This window comes from Lycium barbarum, chromosome 4 (genome assembly GCF_019175385.1).
Source record: "Lycium barbarum isolate Lr01 chromosome 4, ASM1917538v2, whole genome shotgun sequence".
NCBI lineage: Eukaryota > Viridiplantae > Streptophyta > Magnoliopsida > Solanales > Solanaceae > Lycium > Lycium barbarum.
Genome location: NC_083340.1, coordinates 130,199,695 through 130,223,739, shown reverse-complemented (window position 1 = coordinate 130,223,739; position 24,045 = coordinate 130,199,695). Strand labels below are relative to the sequence as shown.

The 24,045-nt window shown below is 38.9% G+C and overlaps 2 protein-coding genes across 2 annotated transcripts; both read left to right on the top strand.

The window, feature by feature from the left end:
* The first annotated feature begins 7,919 nt into the window (after positions 1-7,919).
* On the top strand, positions 7,920-16,216 carry LOC132636468 (uncharacterized). Its single transcript, XM_060353348.1, has 10 exons — positions 7,920-8,246; positions 9,912-10,021; positions 10,231-10,362; positions 10,441-10,514; positions 10,610-10,715; positions 12,402-12,470; positions 13,157-13,221; positions 13,318-13,416; positions 14,151-14,250; positions 15,720-16,216. Exons 1-10 carry the CDS (start codon positions 8,090-8,092, stop codon positions 15,780-15,782), a joined length of 975 nt encoding a protein of 324 aa, XP_060209331.1. The 5' UTR covers positions 7,920-8,089; the 3' UTR covers positions 15,783-16,216.
* Positions 16,217-17,711: 1,495 nt separating this feature from the next.
* Positions 17,712-20,378, top strand: LOC132636469 (chlorophyllase-2-like). Its single transcript, XM_060353349.1, has 2 exons — positions 17,712-18,163; positions 19,480-20,378. Exons 1-2 carry the CDS (start codon positions 17,912-17,914, stop codon positions 20,185-20,187), a joined length of 960 nt encoding a protein of 319 aa, XP_060209332.1. The 5' UTR covers positions 17,712-17,911; the 3' UTR covers positions 20,188-20,378.
* Positions 20,379-24,045: the final 3,667 nt, after the last annotated feature.

Genomic DNA, 24,045 nt, shown 5'->3' with positions numbered 1-24,045 from the left:
CCGTGCTCGATTTTGATGTAGTTCTGTAAGCCCATAATATCTCTGGTAATATTTCTCTCCAATGATGCTTTGACGCTTCGAGTCTTTTCCTCAGGTTTTGGATTATTGTCTTGTTCGTGGATTCCGTTTGTCCGTTTGCACATGGGTGAAACGGAGTTGATACAAGTTTCTTGATCTTCAAACCTTCGAGGAATTTGCTGACTTTGCCGCCTACGAATTGGGGCCCGTTGTCACAAGTTATCTCGGCGGGGATGCCAAAGCGACAGATGATGTGATCCTATATGAAGTCGATGACCTCCTTTTCTCTGATTTTCTCAAAGGCCTGCGCTTCAACCCATTTGGAGAAATAATCAGTCATAAACAAAATGAAACGGACTTTACCTGGTGCCCACGGCAATGGGCCGACGATGTCCATTCCCCACTTCATGAAAGGCCAGGGTGACACCACCGAATGCAACAGTTCTCCGGGCTGATGAATCATCGGAGCGTGCCTTTGACACCCATCGCATTTACGGACAAAATTTTTGAGTCTTCGTCCATCCGATTCCAATAGTACCCGGCCCTAGTAATCTTTCGGACCAGAGCATCGGCACCGGAGTGATTTCTGCATGTACATTCATGCACCTCTCTCATCACGTACTCCGTCTCCCCGGGTCCCAAACACTTGGCCAGCGGTCCGAGGAAAGACCGCCGATATAATTGGCCATCCACCAAGCAAAAACGGGAAGCCTTGGTTCTTAGTGACCGTGATTCCTTTGGGTCATTTGGGAGCTTACCATCACGCAGGTAGTCGATGTATTTGTTGCGCCAATCCCAAGTTAAATCCATAGTGTTTATTTCAGCTTGTCCGTTTTCTATGGCTGTGTTTGACAAGTGCACCGTCGCCCCGGGGTTGATTTCCTCCCCTTCGACCGAGGATCCCAAGTTTGCCAGCGCATCGGCCTAGCTGTTCTGCTCTCTCGGTATGTGCTGCATGGTCTATTCTTTAAATCGATGAAGTATCACTTGGGTTTTTTCAAAATACCTCTGCATCCACTCGTCTTTGACCTCGAAGACGTCGTTCACCTGGTTCATACCAAAAGCGAATCGCATTTTGCATCGATTATTTCGGCCCCCATACTTCGAGTCAATTCCAAACCTGCAATCATAGCCTCATACTCGGCTTCATTGTTAGTCAATTTAGCAGTTCTAATGGACTGTCGAATGGCATCCCCGGCCGGGGTCCTAAGGACGATCCCTAGCCCGGAACCTTTGAGGTTCGAGGCTCCGTCCGTATGTAGAGACCAAATGCTCGAGGACTTTCCCGAGGTCAGTAGTAGCTCTCTCTCGACCTCGGGGACCATAGCCGGGGTAAAATCTGCCAAGATCTGGGATTTGATGGTCGTTCGAGGTTTATACTCGATATCATAACCGCTAATTTCTACAGCCCATTTGGTCAACCTACCTGATAATTCTGGTTTATGCATGATGTATTTTAGAGGATAAGTAGCTACTACACATATCGGATGGCATTGCAAATAGGGCTTGAGCTTTCTAGAAGCGCTTACCAATGCCAATGCCAATGCCAATTTTTCCAAATGGGATAACGGGTCTCCGCATCCCCTAAAGTTCTACTCACATAATAGATAGGAAATTGCGTACTTGATTCTTCTCGGACCAAAACGCCACTTACCGCTATCTCAGAGACAGCAAGGTAGAGAAAAAGCAGCTCGTCCGCCTTCGGTGTGTCCAAACGAAATCGTTCTTCTTCCTCAGTAAGGAGAAGAAACGATGGCTCTTGTCCAAAGACCTCGATATGAAGCGACTCAGCGCCGTTATCCTTCCGATGAGCCTCTGTACTCCTTTGACGTTATTCACTACCTCGATATCCTCGATGGCCTTGATTTTATCCGGGTTGATTTCAATCCCCCAGTTTGACACTATGAAACCCAAAAATTTAACGGACCGGACACCGAAGGCGCATTTTTCCGGGTTGAGCCTCATGTTATACTTGCGGAGCACGTCGAAGGTTTCCTGCAAATGCTTCAAATGGTCCTCTGTTTCCAGGGACTTAACAACCATATCGTCAATGTAAACTTCTATTGTTTTTTCTATTTGTTCTTCGAACATCTCATTAACTAGGCGTTGGTAAGTTGCACCGGCATTTTTTAGGCCGAAAGGCATCACGTTATAGCAATAAGTCCCGTACCGGGTGATGAAGGACATTTTCTCTTGATCCCCCGGGTGCATCTGAATTTAGTTATATCCGGAGTAAGCATCGAGAAAACTTAACATCTCATGTCCAGCCGTCGCATCGATCATTCTATCGATTTGAGGCAACGGAAATGAGTCCTATGGGCATGCTTTGTTTAAATCCTTGTAATCGACACACATTCGAAGTTTATTACCTTTTTTGGGCACCACTACCACATTAGGAAGCCAATCCAGATATTTCACCTTCCGGATAGAACCTATTTTTAAAAGCTTTGTTACCTCGTCTTTTACGAAGGCGTGTTTTGCTTCCGCCATGGGCCTTCTCTTTTGCTTCACCGGGGAGAATTTCCCGTCCAAGCTGAGCTTGTGAGTTGCTACCTCTGGCCATATACCTGTCATATCTATGTGCGACCATGCGAAGCAGTCAGCATTAGCTTTATTAAATTCAATTAACTTGCTCCTGAGCTCCGGGGTAAGCCCCGTGCCCAGGTATACCTTTCGGTCCGGTAGGTACTCGAACAGAATGATCTGCTCCAGCTCCTCTACAGTTGATTTGGTTACATCCGAGTCATCCGGCATGACGAACGACCTGGGCACCTCAAAATCATCATCCTCATGCACTGGATCTGACCCGGTGTGCTTTGATTTCTATTGAGCGTGCTCTCCTCTGGTTGCACCCTTTTCCTTCTGAACCGATTCTACGGGCCGAGGTGCTGCTTCCTCTACTGCGAACATTTCCCTTGCAGCGGGCTGCTCACCCCGAATGGTTTTTACCCCTTCCGGGGTGGGGAATTTCAGCAACTGATGCAGCGTGGAGGGCACGACCCTCATGCTATGTATCCAGGGTCTGTTATACTTCATGTCCCCTTCGATCACGTAGAACACCGTTTGGTGAATGGTTCCATCGACGTTTACAGGTAACGAGATCTCCCCTTTAGGGTTTCACTCGCCATGTTGAACCCGCTGAGTACCCGGGCTACTGGTACGATCTGATCAAGCAGCCCTAGCTGTTCGACCACTCTCTACCAGATGATGTTGGCCGAGCTACCTGGGTCAATCAAAATACGTTTAACCTTAGTCTTAAAGATAAGTACAAAAATTACCAATGCATCATTGTGCGGTTGAATGATGCCCTCTGCGTCCTCGTCGTCGAAGGAGATAGAGCCCCCGGTTAAGTGATCTCGGATGCGCTTTTCACGAACAATAGAAACCTTGGTCCGTTTCACTACCGGCCCTCGAGGGGCATCGATACCCCCAACTATCATGTTAATTGTATGCTGGGGTTCTACCGGCTCGGCCCTCTGATACGCTTCCCTTTCCTTGTAGTGATTTTTGGCTCGTTCACTCAGCAGATCTCGCAGATGATCGTTCTTTAGTAACCGGGCTACCTCTTCTCTCAACTGGCGACAATCCTCGGTTCTGTGACCATGGGTTCCGTGATATTCACACACCAAGCTCGGGTCCCGCTGGCCCTGAGCCGTCCTCAGGGGTTTCGGCCATCTTACATCCGGGACGCGGCCGATGGCCGAGACGAGGCCCGAAGTACTAACATTGAAGTTGTACTCCGATATCTTTGGCAAACCCTTGTTTTCGGCAGAACTTCCGGCGTCGCTCCTGAGTGAGAGACCCCGGCTGTTTGACGGGCGTTCGACCCGCTTACTACCCCGACCTGAGAAACGAATTGGGCTCACCCTTGACTTTTCCGACCTAAAACTTTGCCTCTCCGAATGGGAGTACGGGCGATACCTTTCCTTTGATGATTCGGCCTTTGTTTCGTAACCCTTCTTTAGCCTCTCAAAACTTCTGTCCATATTCATTGGGCCCGGGGGGAGTTCGAATTGATCATCCTCCACCCGAATCTTGGACTCGTACCGATTATGGACGTTGGCCCACGTCACAACCTCGTATTCGAGTAAGCTTTCCTTTAATTTGAACGAAGCCGTTGAGCTCCGAACATTGATCCCTTTTATGAAAGCTTGTGCCGCCCATTCTTCTAGAACCGGCGGAAGCTTCATTCGTTCCCTTTGGAACCGGTTGACAAATTCACGCAGTAACTCGTCGTCTCTCTAGGCTATACGGAAAATATCGGCCTTACGGGCCTGCACTTTCTTGGCACCGACATGAGCTTTTACGAAGGCGTCCGCGAGCATTTCGAAAGAAGTGATCGAGTGCTCGAGCAGATGATCGTACCACGTCAATGCTCCTTTTGACAAAGTTTCCCCAAACTTTTTCAACAACACCGACTCGATTTCATCTTCCTCCATATCATTGCCTTTTATAGCACAGGTGTATGAGGTCACGTGCTCGTGCAGATCCGTCGTACCGTCATATTTCTGGATATCCGGCATCTTGAACCTTTTGGGGATTAATTTCGGAGCCGCACTCGGGGGGAAAGGCCTTTAGATGTACCTTTTCGAGTTCGGCCCCTTCAGCAAAGGCGGAGCCCCCGGGATCTGGTCCACTTGAGAGTTGTATGTTTCTACCCGTTTTGCCAAAGTTTCTAGCATCTTCAGAACCTCGGTGGAAGAACCAGCTCCGGAGCCGTTGCTCTCAACCACTCGTGTTTCATCCCTTCTGGTTTCAGCAACACCATTTGTCTTCTCCGGCTCTGTTCCATCTTTTCCGCTTTGTAACCGGGCGATCGCAATTCCCTGCTCGGCGATTGCCGCTCTTTGTTCCTGCAACATTTCAAAAATTAAACGCAGGTTAACATTGTCGTTCGGTGCTTCCGATTCTCTCCGGCCCTGTGTCCGGGATAGAGTGACAGAATTGTAGGTATTCATAGGATCGGTGGCCGGTAGGGCGGCATTCTCCTGATCCACGGTGTTATGCCGATTGAGGCCCTCCCTCGAATCAACGGGGTTTGGGTCAGCGGGATTTGGCAATCCCCGTGGTCCGCTGCCTTCGTTTTCCGCCACAATCTCGGTGTTGTTGACATGGCCAGATTGTTCGATGCCAGCCATTTAGTCCGTTCTAGCAGAGACGAACGGGGGGTTCTCTGATTTTGATGAATATGAATATGATAGAAATGAAAACCAAAGACCACTATTATCCTAGCCCCACGGTGGGCGCCAAACTGTTTACCCCGAACTCGGATAATCAATTGAATTTGTAAGTGGGTATATGATATGTGCTTAGATCTCAATATATCGTAGGGAAATGGAGTGTATGAACGTTATGTAGCAAAGCAATTGATGAAGTGTATTAATGTTTGCTAAATGACATGCAATACTTGTTTGAAGAAACACAATGGAAATGACAATAATTGTTGCGGACCGAGTCGGATATTTGAGAGAGATTGTATATATGTTTTTCTATTACAAGTGTTCTTGGAAAATGAAGAAGCCAACCCCCTTAAAGGAGAGGGATGAGCTCTATTTATAGTGTTGCCTCTATGGGCTTCATACAATACTAATCATTAAAAAGTAAGAGAAAGGACAGCTCTGAGTGGGTTAGGTTAGCCGTACTGTCTGACATACGCATGGCTGGTGGTTGACCATGGCAGGATGCTACTGACGCGTGACTCACGCGCAATGGCTCTTCCGGACCAACGATCACGGATAGTCGGACTAACAGCCTCGACCGACCCGGTGTTGAAGAAACCGAACCAAATGGTGTCTCTGCTTAGCTCCGGTCCAAACGTTCCTCCGGTTCAGAATAAGAGTCTTCATGTATGCTCTCGTCCTCTTCTTCCTTCGGTTCCTCGTCTCACTGGTTTGACTCATATCCGATTTTTACCGTATACAAGGTAGCGACGGTGGTAATAGCTAAAAATAGTCGTCGTTGCTGGTGAATGGCAGTAAGTTGATAATGGGTGGCAGCGGTTAACAATGAAATTGGATGGAGTAGTTTAGTGGGCCGTGGTAGCGGCTAACAACCTATAAATCATTTTTTTTTTGCGCGGATTGTCCTTCATTTGGGGTGGTCTTTAATTTTTGCCCTTCAAATTGGTAGGTTTTAAAGTTTTGCCCTTCGTCTAATATGCCGAGATTGTAGGTTCAAACTCCAGTTTAGTTAAAAAAAAATCGCATGGCAAATGTTTGGATTGCAAAATTTTGCCTTGCGAATCCAAACTCTACCTTGCGAATTTTTTTAAATTTTTTACTGAATGGGGTTCGAATTCGAAACTAAGAGATTTTTAGCAAAGGACAAAAGTTAAAGACCACTAATTTGAGGGGCAAAAATTAAAGACTACCCCTATAAATAGGTTCAGTGATAGCTTTTTGTTCTTATCTTTAATAGCCACTATCGACAAGTTAAATTTCAGTTTATTTTCCCGATTCAAAATAAGTATTTACCTACAAAATCAATCAAAAAGAAATTAACTTTATTTTTTCAGATTTGTCCCTATTTGCTCAAGACAATCAATAAGCAAGGGGCAATAGAATTGCCCTTCTTTTGGGGTGGTCTTTAAATTTTGCCCCTCATATTTGAAATCTTTAAGTTTTGCCCTTCGGCTAAACCCCATGAGTTCCAGGTTCGAACCCCCACACAGCCAAAATTTAAAAAAAAAATCGCAAGGCAGAGTTTAAATTCGTTATGCCCCCACCGGCATACACTTGTGAAGGAATTACCAAAGTTATGTTGGACCCGACATACTTATTCCTTATGGGCAGACTTGGCATAAGTATGCCGGGTCCGGCATAACTTTGGTAATTCCTTCACAAGTTTATACCGGATCCGGCATAAAAGTTTGCCCATTAAAAGTATGCCCCCAACGGCATAAACTTGTTAAGGAATTACCAAAGTTATGTCGGTCCCGACATACTTATGCCTTATGGGCAGACTTGGCATAAGTATGCCGAGTACGGCATAACTTTGGTAATTCTTTTACAATTTTATGCCTGGTCCGGCATAAAAGTTTGCCCATTAAAGTATGCCCCCACCGGATGAGGGTACCTAGGAAGAATTTCATTGTCCTCCTTCCAATATTATTACAGAACTAAAAGGCTTCATTGTAAAAACTTTGTGTGTGGCCTCTTCCACTCATCGTCATGCAAATGCTGTCAACAATTATCATAGTGTTAATATTCATGAAAAACTAGGCTTAGATATAATGGAACAAAATCACGACAACTACTCTTTTCTAACACTATCCCGTAATATATTAACAAGAGCAATTATAATATATCCAATACAGGAAATGTAGCAAAGAAAGTCTTTAGGCCACATTGACACAAAAACCATTTGAATTTTAATAGAGCATTTTGATGTCACTAAAAATCTGTAAAAAGTTGACATGAGATCTCAAAGTTATGCCCGACCCGGCATAAACTTTTGAAGGAATTACCAAAGTTATGCCGGACCCGGCATACTTGTGCCAAGTCTGCCCATAAGGCATGAGTATGTCGAGTCCGGCATAACTTTGGTAATTCCTTCATAAGTTTATGTCGGGTCCGGCATACACGCGACCCAAACCTTGTCTTGCAGTTTTCTTTTTTAATTTATGCTTGAGAGCGGGGGTTCGAACTCAGAACCTCATGATTTCTGCGTGAACGCTCAGTGTTGCAATGTGAAGGGAAATATGAGGGGCATAATTTAAAGACCACAAATATGAGGGGCAAAATTTAAAGACCACCCCAAAAGAAGGGCAATCCGCGCAAAAAAAATGATAAGCAAGAATCTTAATAATAGTAGGAGAAATTTAGTCAAATTACCTATATTCTTTATAAGAATTAACATTTTCTTAAACGGTGTAAAAATAACCAAAAGGGGGGAGCATAGTTATTTTTAAAGTTACCTATTTTTTTTTTAAAAAAATCCCCTAAGTTGTGATTTTTGAATATTGAAACATCTCCATTCATCCAAAATTTTGCCTTATTTTGACCATACCAAGACAAGATACCCAAAATCGGTTGAATTGGAAGTTGTTCCACAGACCATTGCCCCACTACTAATGTGCGCGCTACGTGTACCGGCCATTGCTGCCACTGGCTTTGCAGCACAATCGATTCTCAGAAGGGTAGTTCCGTCATTTACATCTTCTCGTCCCACCACTCATAACTTCTTTTCCGATAATACCCTCATCCTTCGAGCACCTCTGTATCCCTCAGGTCTGCAAATATGATTTTTTGTGTCAAATTTTGTATGGTTATGTTAGCTGAATAGTTTGAGTACAATGTGAATACTTGACTAGTGACCAGAGGCAGAATTTTAATTTATGAGTTGTAGATTTTAGAATGACGATTTCAGTGCTAATAGAACAACATATCTTGTATATGGAAAATTTCAGAAATATACAAGTTGGTCTCAAAACTTACATTACAAAAAATAGCCCAAAATATACAAACATATACAGACACTTATACCAATATATACAAAGGTAGAGAGAGAAAGAGAGAGAGAAAGAGAGAGTGAGAGAGAGAGAAAAGTTTGGGTCATTTTTTTGTAAGAATTAAAAAAATGGGTCAATTTTGATAGCATTGTTGCCCCAATTAACATATTGTGTAATTTTTTCCTTGTATATTCCCACAAGTGGGGTGTACGTAGACCTGATATATACCCTCGGCTCAAGTGCTAATAATTGGGTTTAAATTTAATATGTGTACATATTTAATGAATTTCTTAATACAAATATATTGTTAGAGCAAAGTATAGTGGGCTTTAGCTGTGGCCCTGATCGTTGGAGCTGAACAAAATACCGATGGTTGATCATGATTATTTGAATATACGCTTCAGAAGGTCTCTTCTGAATCTGCCTGTTTTTTTCAATTTTGGATGATCAAAAACTTGGAACTTCAGTAGCAATATTTTTGATTACTTGTTAAGTGGTGTATCTACAATGGTGTAAGTGAAATCAGAAAAATGACTGGCTGGGCCAATTTAGTCTCTTGCAGACTAGTATAAGGACAATTTGACTCACCTTTAGATTATAAAGACCAAATAATACCAAGTGGAAACGTCTACGTGCTATTTTGGTCACCATTTCTTTTAGCCATATATTTTGTCTGCCTCAACTTCCCCATAAAGGTCAAATGAAACGATGAGTAATAGTTTAAGGACTATTTGGATAAACTTTCTGACTTGCATCAGAGTAAGTTGTGTAGGATTGGAAGTGTCCGACGGAATATCTATCAACCTAAAATTTTACTTTTAGTAATTTTTTTTTTTTTTATGCGGGAAGCGAGACTGAGATGGTTTGGGCATGTGATGCGAAGAGATGCAAATGCCCCAGTGCGGAGGTGCGAAAGGTTGGCCAGCGACGGTTTCAGAAGAGGTAGAGGTAGGCCGAAGAAGTATTGGGGGGAAGTGATTAGACAGGACATGGCGCATTTCCTGCTTACCGAGGACATGACCCTAGATAGGAGGGAATGGAGGACTCATATTAGGGTAGAAGACTAGTAGGTAGTCGCGTTTATCCTTTCTTACGAGTTGTTATGTTGCTCTATAGTTTCTTGTCTCTTGATTTCTGCGAGTATCTGTTGGTATAATGGCTTATTTACTTTTACTTTTACTTTCATTGTTTCATTTTCATAATTGCTTTGATTTGTTTGCCTGTATCTGACCTTTCTTATGCTTTTTCTTGAGCCGAGGGTCTTCCGGAAACAGCCTCCCTACCTAAGGTGGGGGTAAGGTCTGCGTACACTCTACCCTCCCCAGATCCCACGTTGTGGGATTAATTGTTGTTGTTGTTGTTGTTGTTGTTGTTGTTGTTGTTGTTGTTTTATAAACTTTAATAGCTGATGACTCACATGTTTATTGGAACTCTTTCGAAACAGCTTTTGGCATATGCAGCCTACCACAGGCTGTTAAGGGTGATGCTGATGTTTTACTGAAAGGAGTGGCAGACAAGAACACCATTGAAGATGTGAAGCGTATTGTTGAACTGGTACATATACATCTACCAGACCGATCACTCTCCTCTCTATTAGCATTTGAAAAGTCATGTCTAGATTTTTCCTCTTCGGTCCCTGTTGCAGGAAAAGAACCAAAACATTGCTCTAAGTCTTAAATCTAAACTGATTAGACTGATTGTTGAAGTGTTTTGAAGTTCTTGATGAAGGGATAGTTCTTGATTATTACTTGTGTACTTCTCAGGCGAAACGGGCATCATTACGACGAGAAGTTTTACATACTGATTTTCTGACTCCGCCTATCATAAAAGAGTCAATGCAAGTCTTAGAAAAGTTAGCTGACCTCAAAATAGTTGCACAAGGAGGATACCCAGAGGTTGGACACAGTTTGTTTTATAGAACTTGTTTGGGCAATAAAGCTGCTTGAATTTATATTTACTGTCTCCGAACATAGGCCGAACGATGCCGGCTGTCACTTGGACACCCGGAGGCATTAACAAGTGATCCAGATAATGTTGCAGCCTTGAGGTAGGTCCTCCTATCGTTTGTTCAGTTATATCTGCTGTTTCAATAAACCAGTCATAAATTCCTCTTTATCATTGTGAAAGGGATCCTTTTTCCAGTATTTCAGGGAACTTTTCATTTCAACCTTGTTCTCACGGTGATTTCCTTGGTGCAATCCTTGGTACGGGGATTACAAGGAATAAGCTGGGAGATATACTCTTGCAGGTAATCTTCTTTATTTATCTTTTGGGAGATTCTCTCTCTCTCTCTCTCTCTCTTTTGCAAACACTAAGTTGATTTCATCACTTGTTTGGCGACAAAACAAATATGTAGAAGAAGGATAGAAGTGACAGAGAGTGAAAATTTCTTGATCAAATAGAGGGCTATTGGGCAGAGAGTTGTGGGCATCACACCTGAGAGAGGATCCACCTCTTATGTAGATGAGTTATTATGTAACATAAAAGATGAGTCAGAACTTATACATGGAGGTAGTGTATGGTTCAGAAGTAGAGTTGTTGCTCAAGACTTAGATCTCCTAATGAATCCTTTGTTTTAACATGGAAGTGGTGATTCAAACATCTACAACAAACTGCAGAAGTAGCATAAAGCTTGATGAATGAAGCAATATTCATTATAGATTATTGAGATGCCCCTTTAGCATCCACTACTCAGAATATACTACTAAATTAGCTTAGGCACATAGAAAATTAGAGTATGACAATGCATCTAACTGTGTAGCCTAATGTTCAATGAAGTGGGAGGAGAACCATGAGGTCTAAGGTTCAAATGCCAGCGGAAGTGAAAAACACTAGGTGATTTCTTCTCATCTGCCTAAACCTTTGGGTGGGGGGGAGGTGGAGTTACCCAATACCTATGCTGGTGGGAGGTAGTAGGAACCTGATGGAATAGTCGAGGTGCGCGCAAGAAATTTGAACCTTAGACCTAAGTTATTATGTAACATAAAAGATGAGTCAGAACCTATGTTGCGCGGACTCTTCACTTTCGATGCCGCACCCGTGTCGGATTCTCCAAAAATACACTTCTTTTGGAGAATCCAACACGCACCTGTTGAAATTTTTGAAGAGTCCGAGCAACATAGGTCAGAACTTATACAAGGAGGTAGTGTATGGTTCAGAAGTACTGTTGTTGCTCAAGACTTAGATCTCCTAATGAATCCTTTGTTTTAATGTGGAAGTGGTGATTCAAACATCTACAACGAACTGCAGAAGTAGCATAAAGCTTGATGAATGAAGCAATATCCATTATAGATTATTGAGATGCCCCTTTAGCACCCACTACCCAGAATATACTACTAAATTAGTTTAGGCACATATAAAATTAGAGTATGACAACGCATCTAAGTGTGTAGCCTAATGTTCAATGAAGTGGGAGGAGAACCATGAGGTCTAAGGTTCAAATGCCAGCGGAAGTGAAAAACACTAGGTGATCTCTTCTCATCTGCCTAAACCTTGTGGGGTAGAGTTACCTGATACCTATGCTGGTGGGAGGTAGCAGGAACCTGATGGAATAGTCGAGGTGCGCGCAAGCTGGATCGAATACCACCATCGTAACAAATGAAAGAATCAGAGCACGACAAAGTATCCTTGCTTAGCTACTCTCTAAAAGCAAACTGACTTCTAAAACAGAACAGTGGTTGAGCTTCTTGGAGATTGCTGATTGACAGTTTCAAACTAATATCAAATTTTCACTTCGGATTATTTAAAGTTTTTGATTTTTTTTCTTTTCAAAATTATATTTGTTCTTACTTTCTTTCACACGTTCCGACTAATTAAAGCCTCTAGATATTACGTGATGTTGGTCTTGGTGTATTTGTGTAACTGTTGTAACATGTTCCACTTCCCATTTCTTCGAAGTATTGGGTTGTCCTGAATATCTCTTTCTGATGTTTAGGGTGAAAAGGGAGCTCATGTTCTTGTTGTTCCAGAACTTTCTGACTTCCTTATATCAGCATTGGACAAGGTAATGGTACTTTGCATATTGCTTCCATTTACAGTATCTTCCCGATTCTTCATAATAGTACTTTAGTCTCCGCATACTGAAGCGCGTCTGTCTTGTCAATTGCATTTCTATAGATAGTTGGATCCCTAAACCTGTAAGTTTCCCTGAGCTAAAATTGGTTGGACAATGGAAAATACTCACTCTTGAATACTCTTTTCATGGGTGTGGTTAGGGTGGGAAACTTGTGCTGCGAGATGCTTGATTGCTTTGGTATTTCACACACACCATGGTTGTGTTTGGTAGTATGTACAAAATTTTACACAACTGTTTTTGTATTTTCAGGGCGTTTGTTCGAATTTCCAAAATGTTCCGCACCAAATGAAAGAAAATAACTTGCATCCTTTATGCGTCTATGTAATTTTTCCATTATAACTCTTTGTGTCCCTACTTTCCTCCACTTGCTTCTACCAGCCAATTAGATTTAAATGTTTTCTATATTATTGGCGAATATTGACAAATACTGTACTCACTGCCACCGTCCACTATTATCACATGGTATTACATTGAATTGGACAATGATTAAGTGTGAAGGTCATCGTAAAAAATCTTTGTACAGAAATCCAAAAGGAGCGAGCAGTTGTAATTTTTTAAAAATTCAACTGGTGTGATTTAGTTGTAAGGCTTTCCACTTAATATTTTCTTTGTAGGTTGGAAATGTTTCTGTCTCTTGCAAGAAGATTCCATTGCTTGCTCTTGAATATGAACCGCCAAGGTTGAAAATGTTACAGTTATAGTTCCTTTGGTTTCTTCCCTTCATACGCAGTACATTTTTATTTAGGGATTTTCGCTTTTGGTTTACTCTTTCCAGGACAAAGACCTTAAAAGCCATTGAGGCATCATTGAGACTTGATGCGGTAGCTAGTGCAGGATTCAAAGTTTCACGAACTAAAATGTCCAGTTTGATTAGGTGATCTCCCTTTGTATATATTTTTCTTTCCAAATTATTTTGCTTGTTGTGTGCTTGGCATGGTGAATGACTACATAACTGATCCTTACATTAGTTAATGTTATATGGATAATTAAGCCTCAATTTATGATTTATGAACCACATGTTATCTGTAATCATTGTCATAGATTTGCAGATAACCTATCCTTACTCAAAAAAAAAAAATTAAAAAGATATGGTATTCAAGCGGGTGATTCTATGACATTTCTTCAACTTCTCATTGATTGCCACATTGTTTAGGTATTTTCTATACCCTATAGGCTTTAAGTAGAGTTCCATTTTGATTTTCACCTGTGAGAGAGCAAGGTATTTGAAAAGAACCACAACCCATAATCTTTTCTAGGTTGAACATCTACGACGATTGGCATTAAGGGAACCTCACTGCATTGCTGTGCAGTTGCCCTTATTTCATAACAACAAAACTAATCTCTTGAAGGGCTAGTAACAATGCATATTTCCATTAATAAGCAAGAAATTGAAGAGTCTCTTGTTATGATGTACCGTTTGAGTTGGCTGTATGAAAGGATTTCTTTCTCCTAGAAGTATATGCACGCACACCGCCATCATCAAAAGAAATGTTTATTTTTAGTAACTGTTCCTATATGCCTTTACTGGATCGACACTACAGCTGTATTTGGTCAAATACTTTGTTGCCTAAGTTGGTATTATCTCACTCTATCTTGCTGGCCTTTTAGTAATGGAGATGTTCGTGTCAATTGGAGCACTGTGACGAAAAGCAATACTTCAATTAAGACTGGAGACATGATATCAGTTAGTGGAGAAGGCAGACTTAAAGTAAGTTACTTGTCATAAAATTCTGCCATAGCTGTGAAAATGAATGAATCAGAATGAACCCCCCTCCCATATTGCGCGCACACATACACAAAATAAATCACCTATGGACAAGAAATAGTTTTGCTTTAAATTTTTTAATGCTTGCCCAATATTGAGTTAAATATGCTCTTCTCATTGGCTGGTTGGCCAACCAAAGGGCGTACTTATCTCTTCCTATAAGTTCTGACGTTGAAATTCCGTTTTCTCCGGAGTTCACTTAAAATGTAAATTCCCTTTTCTGTAACTACTGGAAGTATCATTTTCCAATATTATCACTCAACTAGGTGGGACCGAAAAACATTGTTTCAAATTTCCAAATTCTCTCTCTAACCTACAAAACCAAAGCTAGCGGATAAAAGGTGATTTAGAGAAAAAAGTCAAATAGTAAGCTTCACTTTTCTTTTGGATGCCTTGTTACAATGCCAATTTTGTGATAATAATTTTTAGATTAATTAGGTGATTGTTAATTTAGAGAATTTCCACGCAGAAATGCATATGTTAAGATGGATGCGGCGGTACAAGATTAGGAATTATCACATTTGGCTGAAGGTGCAGTAGCACACATATAGAGGATAAAATGAGAAAAAGTCTCTTGAGATTAGTAATCTTCTACGTCGACATCCAAACGCATCAATCTGTAGGTGTGAAACCATGGTAATGGAAGGGTGTTAGAAGGGACAAGGTAGACATACATTTTCTTGGAATCCATGTAGACTTTAGCTCAAAAGACCTACATCTTCTTGGAATCCATTAGACTTTAGCGCAAAATATAGAACAATAGAAGAAAAAGATCCATATAGGTGATACCAATTAGTCGTGATTATGTTTCGTTTGCACAGAATCTTTTAGTCTTGTTAGAGATTTCTATGCCAATAGAAAATATAGAGAATTTTTGGTGCCTGAGAGCCTAAATCTTCAAATATTTGATTGATATGTCCCTAAATAGAGCGACATGGTTGGTGAGGTATCATACAACGAACCCCAACTAGTGTGGGATTGAACTTATTGTTATTAGTGAATTTTACTTGAGGACAATGTTTAGGTTTAGTTGAAGAATTCTCGTCTTTATTGAGTCTATATCAAGACTTCTGGAGTCTGTTCTATAGTCGAGTGACATGCCTAAGTTGGAAACTGGCTAAAAGCTTAGCTTGTTTTATGACATGGCTTCCTTTTCCTGCTATGTTTGGTGCTACGATATTTTTAGTATGAATACGAGATTTATGAAAATTCAATGCTGGGAATGGTATGTTCAGTGATTTTGGAAGTGTGGGGGTTTATGTTATGAGAATTACTTGTCGTGAAAACTAGCATATGCAGTCAACCATCACTAGCTCATTTTGGGACTTTGCATGATCTGTCTTACATCCTATATAGAAGTATTAATGTGAAATGAGATTTCTGTTTCTGCGACTAATGAAGCTCTTATTCAGATTGGAGAAATAAGCTCAACAAGGAAAGGAAAATTCGCTGTTGAGCTCATCCGGTATTTATAAAGCATGAAGTTATTTGGCGATATTGATTCAAACGACTCAAAAGCTGCTATAGATACTTATCAAGCACTCATTTGCCATGCCACCGCTCTCATCACGGACAAAAACATGTATCGTTATACTGATATGGCGAAATAGTTCTCTCAAGTTCGCCCTGTTACAGCTGTGCGCCTGAGGCTGGTTCTCTGTTGTCTGCAACTCAGCATATTTCCTGGTTCAACTTCTGTCTGATAGAGACTAGAGAGCAGGAAGGTGATGGACGAGACATGTTTGAACTTGTTCAATCTAAATGTTTGACTCCTCTCTAGCAATTTCCTAAAATTTTGATCAGTGTATTTAAACAAACTACTCATTAAGTTACCTGTAGATACAAATAATTCAAGCCTGGACATCTAGTGTTTGAAACAGATGTACGTGCAAGGAGTAAGTAGGATGAAGTGCACAAGTACCGTATTTTGATGCCACTATTTAACATGTATCCATCTTTCCCAAAACATTTAACTAATACCAGCATAATAATTACTTACCTAATATTTGGACGATAGTATCCATGAGCTGCGTTATAGAAGTTGTGCGCATGCAGCATGATCCTGAGCTACTTGAACTCTCACCTTGTTGGTGAGGGTTCAAATCCCCACATTGTAATTCCCTTTCCCTACCCTCTATGTAATAAAAAACAACTTAAAAAAAAAAAAGCTATGAGTGGTCTCCATCAATCTCCAGCTCAAAGAAAAATGACTACGAGGATGAAGAGATAGATGGATGGCGAGGTGATAACGCCTCTGTTCATGCTCCTGACTCTCAAAATGAGCAGGACTAGTTTTTTTTCCATGTAATTTTATAAAGTATTTCAATGAAAAGCTTTGTCTTTCATGTTTGTATGTTATTAAGCATTTCTGTTTAAGTTAATTTTATTTCTTGTGTACTTTTCTATTTACTTGAATGTTTAAAATTAACTTAACAATACATATCAGGTATTGTTGGAAAACGGAGTAGACAAATATCGACAAACGAAGTTTGTTCTGACAGCTCCCTCGTCTCTGCTAACGTTAAAACAAAGAAGCACGTTTTGCTTTTCCTTAAAGGAAAAGAAGCAAGAAATTTCAATTTAAACGACGAAATTTAAATTGTGGTTTTCCAATCAACTACGAACTATACTTAAAGTAAACCCCTTGAAGAAGCTAAAACACAGAAGGTTATAGTCACCTTCTTCAGACAATAAAACCTACAAGCATCAATTTGGGAGTAACTGCTAGCATAATAAATCAATCTAGAATCTTCACAATGCGACAACTGATTGTGAAATAGGCACGGCCCGTATGATATACTCCTCAGTTCACTAGTATTTATCACGTTTCGCTTCTGGAGAGTCAAAATTACATGGGCTTTGATCTATACTTTAATATATATTTTTCATCATATTAATATAACAAGAATTGAAACTTATAGTATTTTTCGCATAGTTCTTGGACATCTAAGTTTTAATTTTAAAATATTGAATTAATCTAATTCAATTTAGCTCTGAAGATTAGTCAAATTAATTCTTGAGAAGCGAAATGTGTCAAGTATAAGTGAACCGAGGGAGCATAACGACGACGTAGAACAACTTAAATATGAATGGTTTAGAAGTTCTTTAAAACCAACTATGATTGATATTCGAATTCAAACAACAAGGTCCAACACTGAAAAATACTCAAGAATCATGTGTGATAGCCGAAAACAATTATTTGGTTCATTTAATGTGACTTCGTTTTAGTCTATTCCAGAAAGAATGATAGTATATCTTTACTTTTGAAAGTTCTTTAACCTTAACTTTTTCTTTTACCCTTAATGACATGTTATAGCATTTTATTCATCCTATTTTTAGGTTATCAGAGCATGTTAATTATGTACAATTATCTATAAGGAATATAACATGATGTGTAAACATATGATGCACTATTCATGTATATAACTTACACTCTATGATATAATGATTGAGCCAGTGAGGTAGTTTGCCATTTAAGCTCATCAACAGCCCAAGATCTCATTGCAATCTCTATAAATCAAGAGGATCTTAATGCATGCAAAAGCACGTATATAGAGAGAGAAAGGCGTTTACTGTTTGTTCTTGATTCAAAACCATAGAGAAAATGGTGGTAAAAAAGTTAGGCGATGATGGCATAGCATTAGATTTTGAAGTAGGAGATGAGGCTGTTGAGATAATCAATGTTCAGACCTCATACTTTTCTCCCCTGCCATGTCCATTGCTAGTGTTTTCGCCGACTACAGAAGGATCCTATCCTGTTTTACTATTTTTCCATGGATTCATGCTCAAGCCCAACTGGTACAAGTCCCTCCTCCTACATATTTCTTCCCATGGATATATCGTCGTTGCTCCTCAGGTACTGTTGTTCCTATCTACAGTCAAACTTCTTTATAACATCGTCATTTGTTCTAATAATGTTTAGTTGTCATAACGAAATGTGGTTATAGAGAAGGTATAATACGACATAACATGAAAGATCAGTTCCACATAAACATGACTGTTATGGTAAAATGTTATTATAGATGATGATCATTATAGAGGAGGTTTGACTGTACACATACTTCCCATGAGTTCTGCTGTTGGACTTTTCATGTTTTTTTTTGTTGTTTTTTCAAACAAGCAAGAAAAACTATGACGATTCACATTGATTTTACTAGTATAAAGGACAGCTGGTGCAGTAAGCTCCCGCTATGCGCGAGGTCCGGGGAAGGGCTGGACCACTTTGGTTCATAGATAGATCAAACTGCATATCAATTTCTGAACCCAATTTAAAGATCAATATGAAGTTAAAATAGGCATAATACCCTGTAAACACACTTTGGCAGATGTGCATTCTCAAATTGTGCATTCTCAAAGTTGGGGTGCTTAGGGAATCAACATAAACCAAGTTAAGGTATCTACACATGCATTTTCAAAATTGGGGTGTTTAGTTACCAATTGAGATCAAGTTAAGATGTCTATTTATATATTCAACAATTAAAATAATTGAAAGGAAAATGAGGTTCATCTATTAGTTAGAGAAGTCATTTTATCCCTTTAGACTGAAGAAAATCATTTTCTAGTATTAATCATCAGAAAATAACTTCCTCATGTGGAACACATCTTGGAAAATGAACTCTGTTATACCAAACACACCAAAGTTTTCGTTACAATATATCATGTCCCCAGCAATTGGATTAGCATTTTCTAAGAATTGTTACTCATCTTTGAGATTGAAATCTCAATCCCTATTCGGGTAATTCCTTTAAGTTGATACGTCTATCTCAAATTTATTCAACAATTAAGCCAGGTGGTCCTGTCTAAGTACCAAACATGTTAGTGTGGATTGGCTATATGAATTTTCACTATCCAAATATGTCAGTGTCGATTGGCTATATGAATTTCACTGGCTGTATCGATCTATTTGTTGTTGTTTTAACTCAACATTACAAAAAACCAAGGCCAAAAATTAGTTTCTCTACATCTTCGATTGATTTTAAGTGATGTCGAAGTTATTTGGGTTGATTGATCATATGGTCACTCAACGAATAATTATTATCTCGGAATATCACATTTTTTCTTGATTCCAATTTTCTTTAACAAAGAAAATGATTTTCTGAAATAATAACTATTAATTGAATAACCATCTGAGAAACAAACTCTAAATTATTTCAATTTGTTTACATGCTGCAGTTTTCTCCTATGGCACTCCAATGCCAGGAAGTGAAAAACGCGAAAAAGATAGCAGAGTGGCTATCACAAAACAGCCTCGACTCTGTCCTGCCAGAGAAAGTTCTTCCAGACCTCCTCAAGGTCGCTGTCTCAGGCCACAGCAGCGGCGGTAACACAGCATTCGCCTTAGCTTTAGCTTACGAATCATACAGTAAAGCAACCACCAAAGAACAAGAAGAACAACCCCCTCTAAAAATCTCAGGAATCCTTGGAATTGATCCAGTCTCAGGATCCTTCTCGTCCTGTTTGTTTAGTTCTCCCAATATTCTCCAATATATTCCGTACAGTTTCGATCAATCAATCCCCGTAGCTGTCATTGGTACTGGCTTATCAAATAAACGTGCATATGGTATGTGTCCACCCGCTGCATCAAATGGTGTTAGTCATGCTGAATTTTTCAATGAGAGTAAACCACCTTGTTACTATTTTATGGCTAAGGATTATGGTCATGCTGATATGTTGGACGATAAAATGGCAAATTTAATGAGTATTATCATGAAAAGTGGGAAGGAATCAAAGGATACTTTGAGAAGGACTATAGGAGGGCTTTTTGTAGCTTTTCTCAAGGCTTATTTGGAAGGTCAAGCTGATGATTTAATTAATATTGTTGAATCGCCTGAAATTCGTGCTCCTATTACACTTGATCCTGTTATATATGTCGAGGAGTAATTATAGATGCCTCAAAAAATAGTACTTATGAAATAAATAACATCTTTTGAGATGTTACCTGTATGACAATATATCTGTCTACTAATTAAGTGTGTGGACGTTTGCATTCCTGTAATTGTATTTTAACTTCTTGTAATATTCGATGATAATAAATGTACTATGTTCAATAAAAAAGTAAGTTTGTTTCTTAATATCCTTTCATCATGTCTTTTATGAGCGTAAAACCATCCCATACGACCTTAATTTTCTTTATAGGCGTGTTATATTTCCTCCGTTTAATTTGTATGACATACTTTTTTATTGGTATGTATGAAAAAAAATGACATATTTCTATATTTAGAAAGAATTTTTTATTTTGTTTTACACAATATACCCTTAATGAAAAGGCTTTACAGCCACACAAATTGAAGGTCCCATAAAGCTTTTACGCTTGAAGCTTTTTAGACCACAAGTTTCGAGTCAAACTACGTCACTTTAATTGAAACAGAGGGAGTAGTATTTTCTATCAGTTGTGATTAGTTTTTGTATTGTATAATTTGTGATTAACTACATGTCCATTTAACCAATGTTTGCATTTCTGTAACTCGATCTTACACATATATGGGATGTTAAATGCCAAACATCGACTCTCATATAGCAATCCTGGTCTCAGGATTTGTCTTTCAATTGGGTAAATACATCTTTTATGAACACATATTGCTACTAGATATAAGGGACAGTCAAGGGACTTTTATAGTCCTCACAATAGTTTCCAAATTAATGTCAAACTTTTCAATTAATTACTTTTAGGTCTTTTTTTATTTTATAAGATAATTTTTCAAGAATGTAATTTTAGCCTAATAAAAAAGTTATGGATAATTTTATACATCGCCTTTGAAATACCTATGATTTATTATAAATACAGAAAGTAATTTTTTTTAAATGATGCCATATAGAGTTGAAAATGAAGACAATGTCATCCGTTAAGATCGGGTTATCTTTAAAATCTCTTGTTTGGTTAAATAAATTTAATTTTTTTAAGTATAAAGAATACATGAAGAATTAAATTTTATTGAATCTTGAGGTTCATTTTAATAAATATAGGTTATTTCTTGAATTTCGTCTGAAAATAAGGTTAAAAATCACATTTAGCTAGCATAAACCCTTGACGCAAGATAATGAATGAAAATTTAATAAATGTTAAAACAAATCGATTTTTATCTATGAATAAAATCACACGCTCACAAATTCACAAAAATACGAAAATATTTTTTGATTTATGAGCTTTGCAAGTTGTAATTATCATACTTTATGATAATCAGTGTTAGTATAGGATATCGAATCAGTGTGTCCCTTTGAGATTTGCTAATTTTTCTACTTAACTTTCTTCCTCATAAATAAATTTTTCATTAAAAATCATCTAATTGTGTGACGAAGAAACTTTAATAATTATAAAACTTATCAATAAGATATCATTAACCTGCAAATACATTAAATTAATTATGCGGTAGAAAATGTGTTACGTGATACGTATTTAATAAGAAATTCTATTTTTATATTTTGAGTTTGGACCCAAGCTCAGTACAGGCCTTCCGTAACTAGTTCTAGTAATATGTGTTAAATCTTCATTTATTTTACCATTCACTTAGAACATAAAGCTTAAATATTTGATTTATGTGCAATGTCTCATTTACATATTTTAATATATATGTAATGTACATAAACACGTGAAATAATGGATAGAATCATGAATTCGTGTTTTATGACATCGAAAAGCCAAAAAACGACGTTAGTCATGGCGAAGCAATGAGTGAGTATTGGTCACTAGGCTGTTTCCGTTGGGCACATCAACTTTCAGGTTAATTGAAGTCTGTCAACTTTTTGGGCACCAATAAGATCCAAGTGGCCCTGCATAGCACGGGTAGGTTCCATGTGGCCATGCATAGTATGATCATGAACCCGAAATGCTAAAAATGACGTTAACCATGGTGATTATTACTCACAGGCCCATATCAATGGGACCCATTAAATTTCAGGCCAATTGTCAATTAAATTAAGACAAATCATGTACATAAACACACGAAAAATGGATATAATCATGAAATAGTGTTTTATGATCCTGAAACGCCAAAAAATGACGTTAGTTATGGAGAAGAAATGAGTGAATATCGGTCACTAGGCTGTTTCCGATAGACCCACCAAATTTAAGGTCAGTCGGAGTCCGTCAATTTTTTGAGCAATGATAGGATCCACGTGGTCATGCACAACATGGGTAGGTTCCGTGTGGTCGTGCATAGTATGCTCATGATTGCAAAATTCCAAAAACTACGTTAGTCAAGGGTGAGTATTGCTCACAAGGCCGTATTCGATGGATCCACCAAATTTCAGGTCCATCAAAGTCCATAAACCAAATTCAGAAAAATCAGCATGTACATAAAAATACGAAAGATTGGACATAATCATGAATTCGTGTTTCATGACACAGAAACACGAAAAAACAACATTAGTCAAGGGTGAGTATTGCTCACAAAGTCGTATCCGATGGACCTCCCAAATTTCAAACCAATCAGAGTCCATCAACCAAATTCAGAAAAATCAGCATGTGCATAAACACGCGAAAAAATGGACATAATCATGAATTTGTGTTTCATGAACCAGGAATGCTAAAAAATGACGTTGGTCAAAATGTGACGAACTATAAGATTGGCACACGTGGAAAAGTAGGAACGAGGCTAAGACAAGCAAAAAGGTCCAAAGACTGTGTCCGATAAGATGAAACGTCGATGAGTTTTCAAGTATGAGAGTGCCCCGACCTCATTTCGAATATACACGACACATCGCAAGCTGGAAAGTCATCCCATTAATCCAATAGACAGTAGTTGTACCCTAACACCCCAACATTCAAGAAATCAACATCTATCCTATCTTATAGCCCATGATTTTCATGCCCCCATAACGACTAGTACGTGCATAGGGTTAGAAGAGTTAGTTAGCTAGCTCAAACCTATATGTACCCATATAATTCCTGATTTGTACCCATTGAATTTCTCACCTGAATACAATCTTACTTACTGTTGTTAACTAAGAATTCACAATCGTTGACAGACATTCATTTCAATATTTAAGCTATACATTTTAATGTTTCAGGAGATTGAACAAGAATTTATTTCCTTTGTACTTCGGTTATTCTCTATTGATCACCTAGTTCTTAATTATTATTCGTTGCTTAACTCAAACCTAACATCAAAGATTCACATAACAACTTAATTAATTTTGTTGCTATAGATCGACCCCTTTCAAACAAACTCAATTGATTTTGCTGATAAACAAATTTTAGGCTAAACATAAGTTATTTCCAATATGTTTGGGAGAGAAAACGACAAAAATGGTCCCTTATGTTTTAGGGTAGGTTCAAAATAGTGCCTCAAAGTATGCACTTAACAGATTTAGTCTTTATAGTTTGTCAAAAGTTAACAAAAATGATCCGTAAAGCACTTAACAATTCTAATTCTTCAAGTTTCCTAATAATTACTCCACTTTTAGTCCCTGGATAAATATTTATTGAACTCTATTGGTTAGATTTGACAATTTTTTAAATTGTTAGGGCTATATTTGACCCTTTTCGGAATCTTAAAATTATATCAAATCGGCAAAACCCAACCCCATATCCTATCCCTATACAACACACAACTCCTTATCCTTTTTTCATCTTCTTCGATTCAACTAGTTTGAATGTTTCAGCAATGTCTTGAGGGACTGGTCAGCTAATCAAGAATTTGAACCAATTTACAGACCTTCAATACAAGCAATTCACCAACCGCTATGGACAACAACTCATTGACATATTTGAATTCCCAATAAAGCTCGTTCTTTCCCCTA

Bases quoted from the DNA above. Each gene is read 5' to 3' on its own strand.
- LOC132636468 (XM_060353348.1), top strand. From the start codon at position 8,090: ATGTGCGCGCTACGTGTACCGGCCATTGCTGCCACTGGCTTTGCAGCA. The intron at 10,515-10,609 runs GTAGGTCCTCCT...TCCTTTTTCCAG, and splicing joins GATAATGTTGCAGCCTTGAG to TATTTCAGGGAACTTTTCAT. The intron at 12,471-13,156 runs GTAATGGTACTT...TTTTCTTTGTAG, and splicing joins TTATATCAGCATTGGACAAG to GTTGGAAATGTTTCTGTCTC.
- LOC132636469 (XM_060353349.1), top strand. From the start codon at position 17,912: ATGGTGGTAAAAAAGTTAGGCGATGATGGCATAGCATTAGATTTTGAA. The intron at 18,164-19,479 runs GTACTGTTGTTC...TACATGCTGCAG, and splicing joins ATATCGTCGTTGCTCCTCAG to TTTTCTCCTATGGCACTCCA.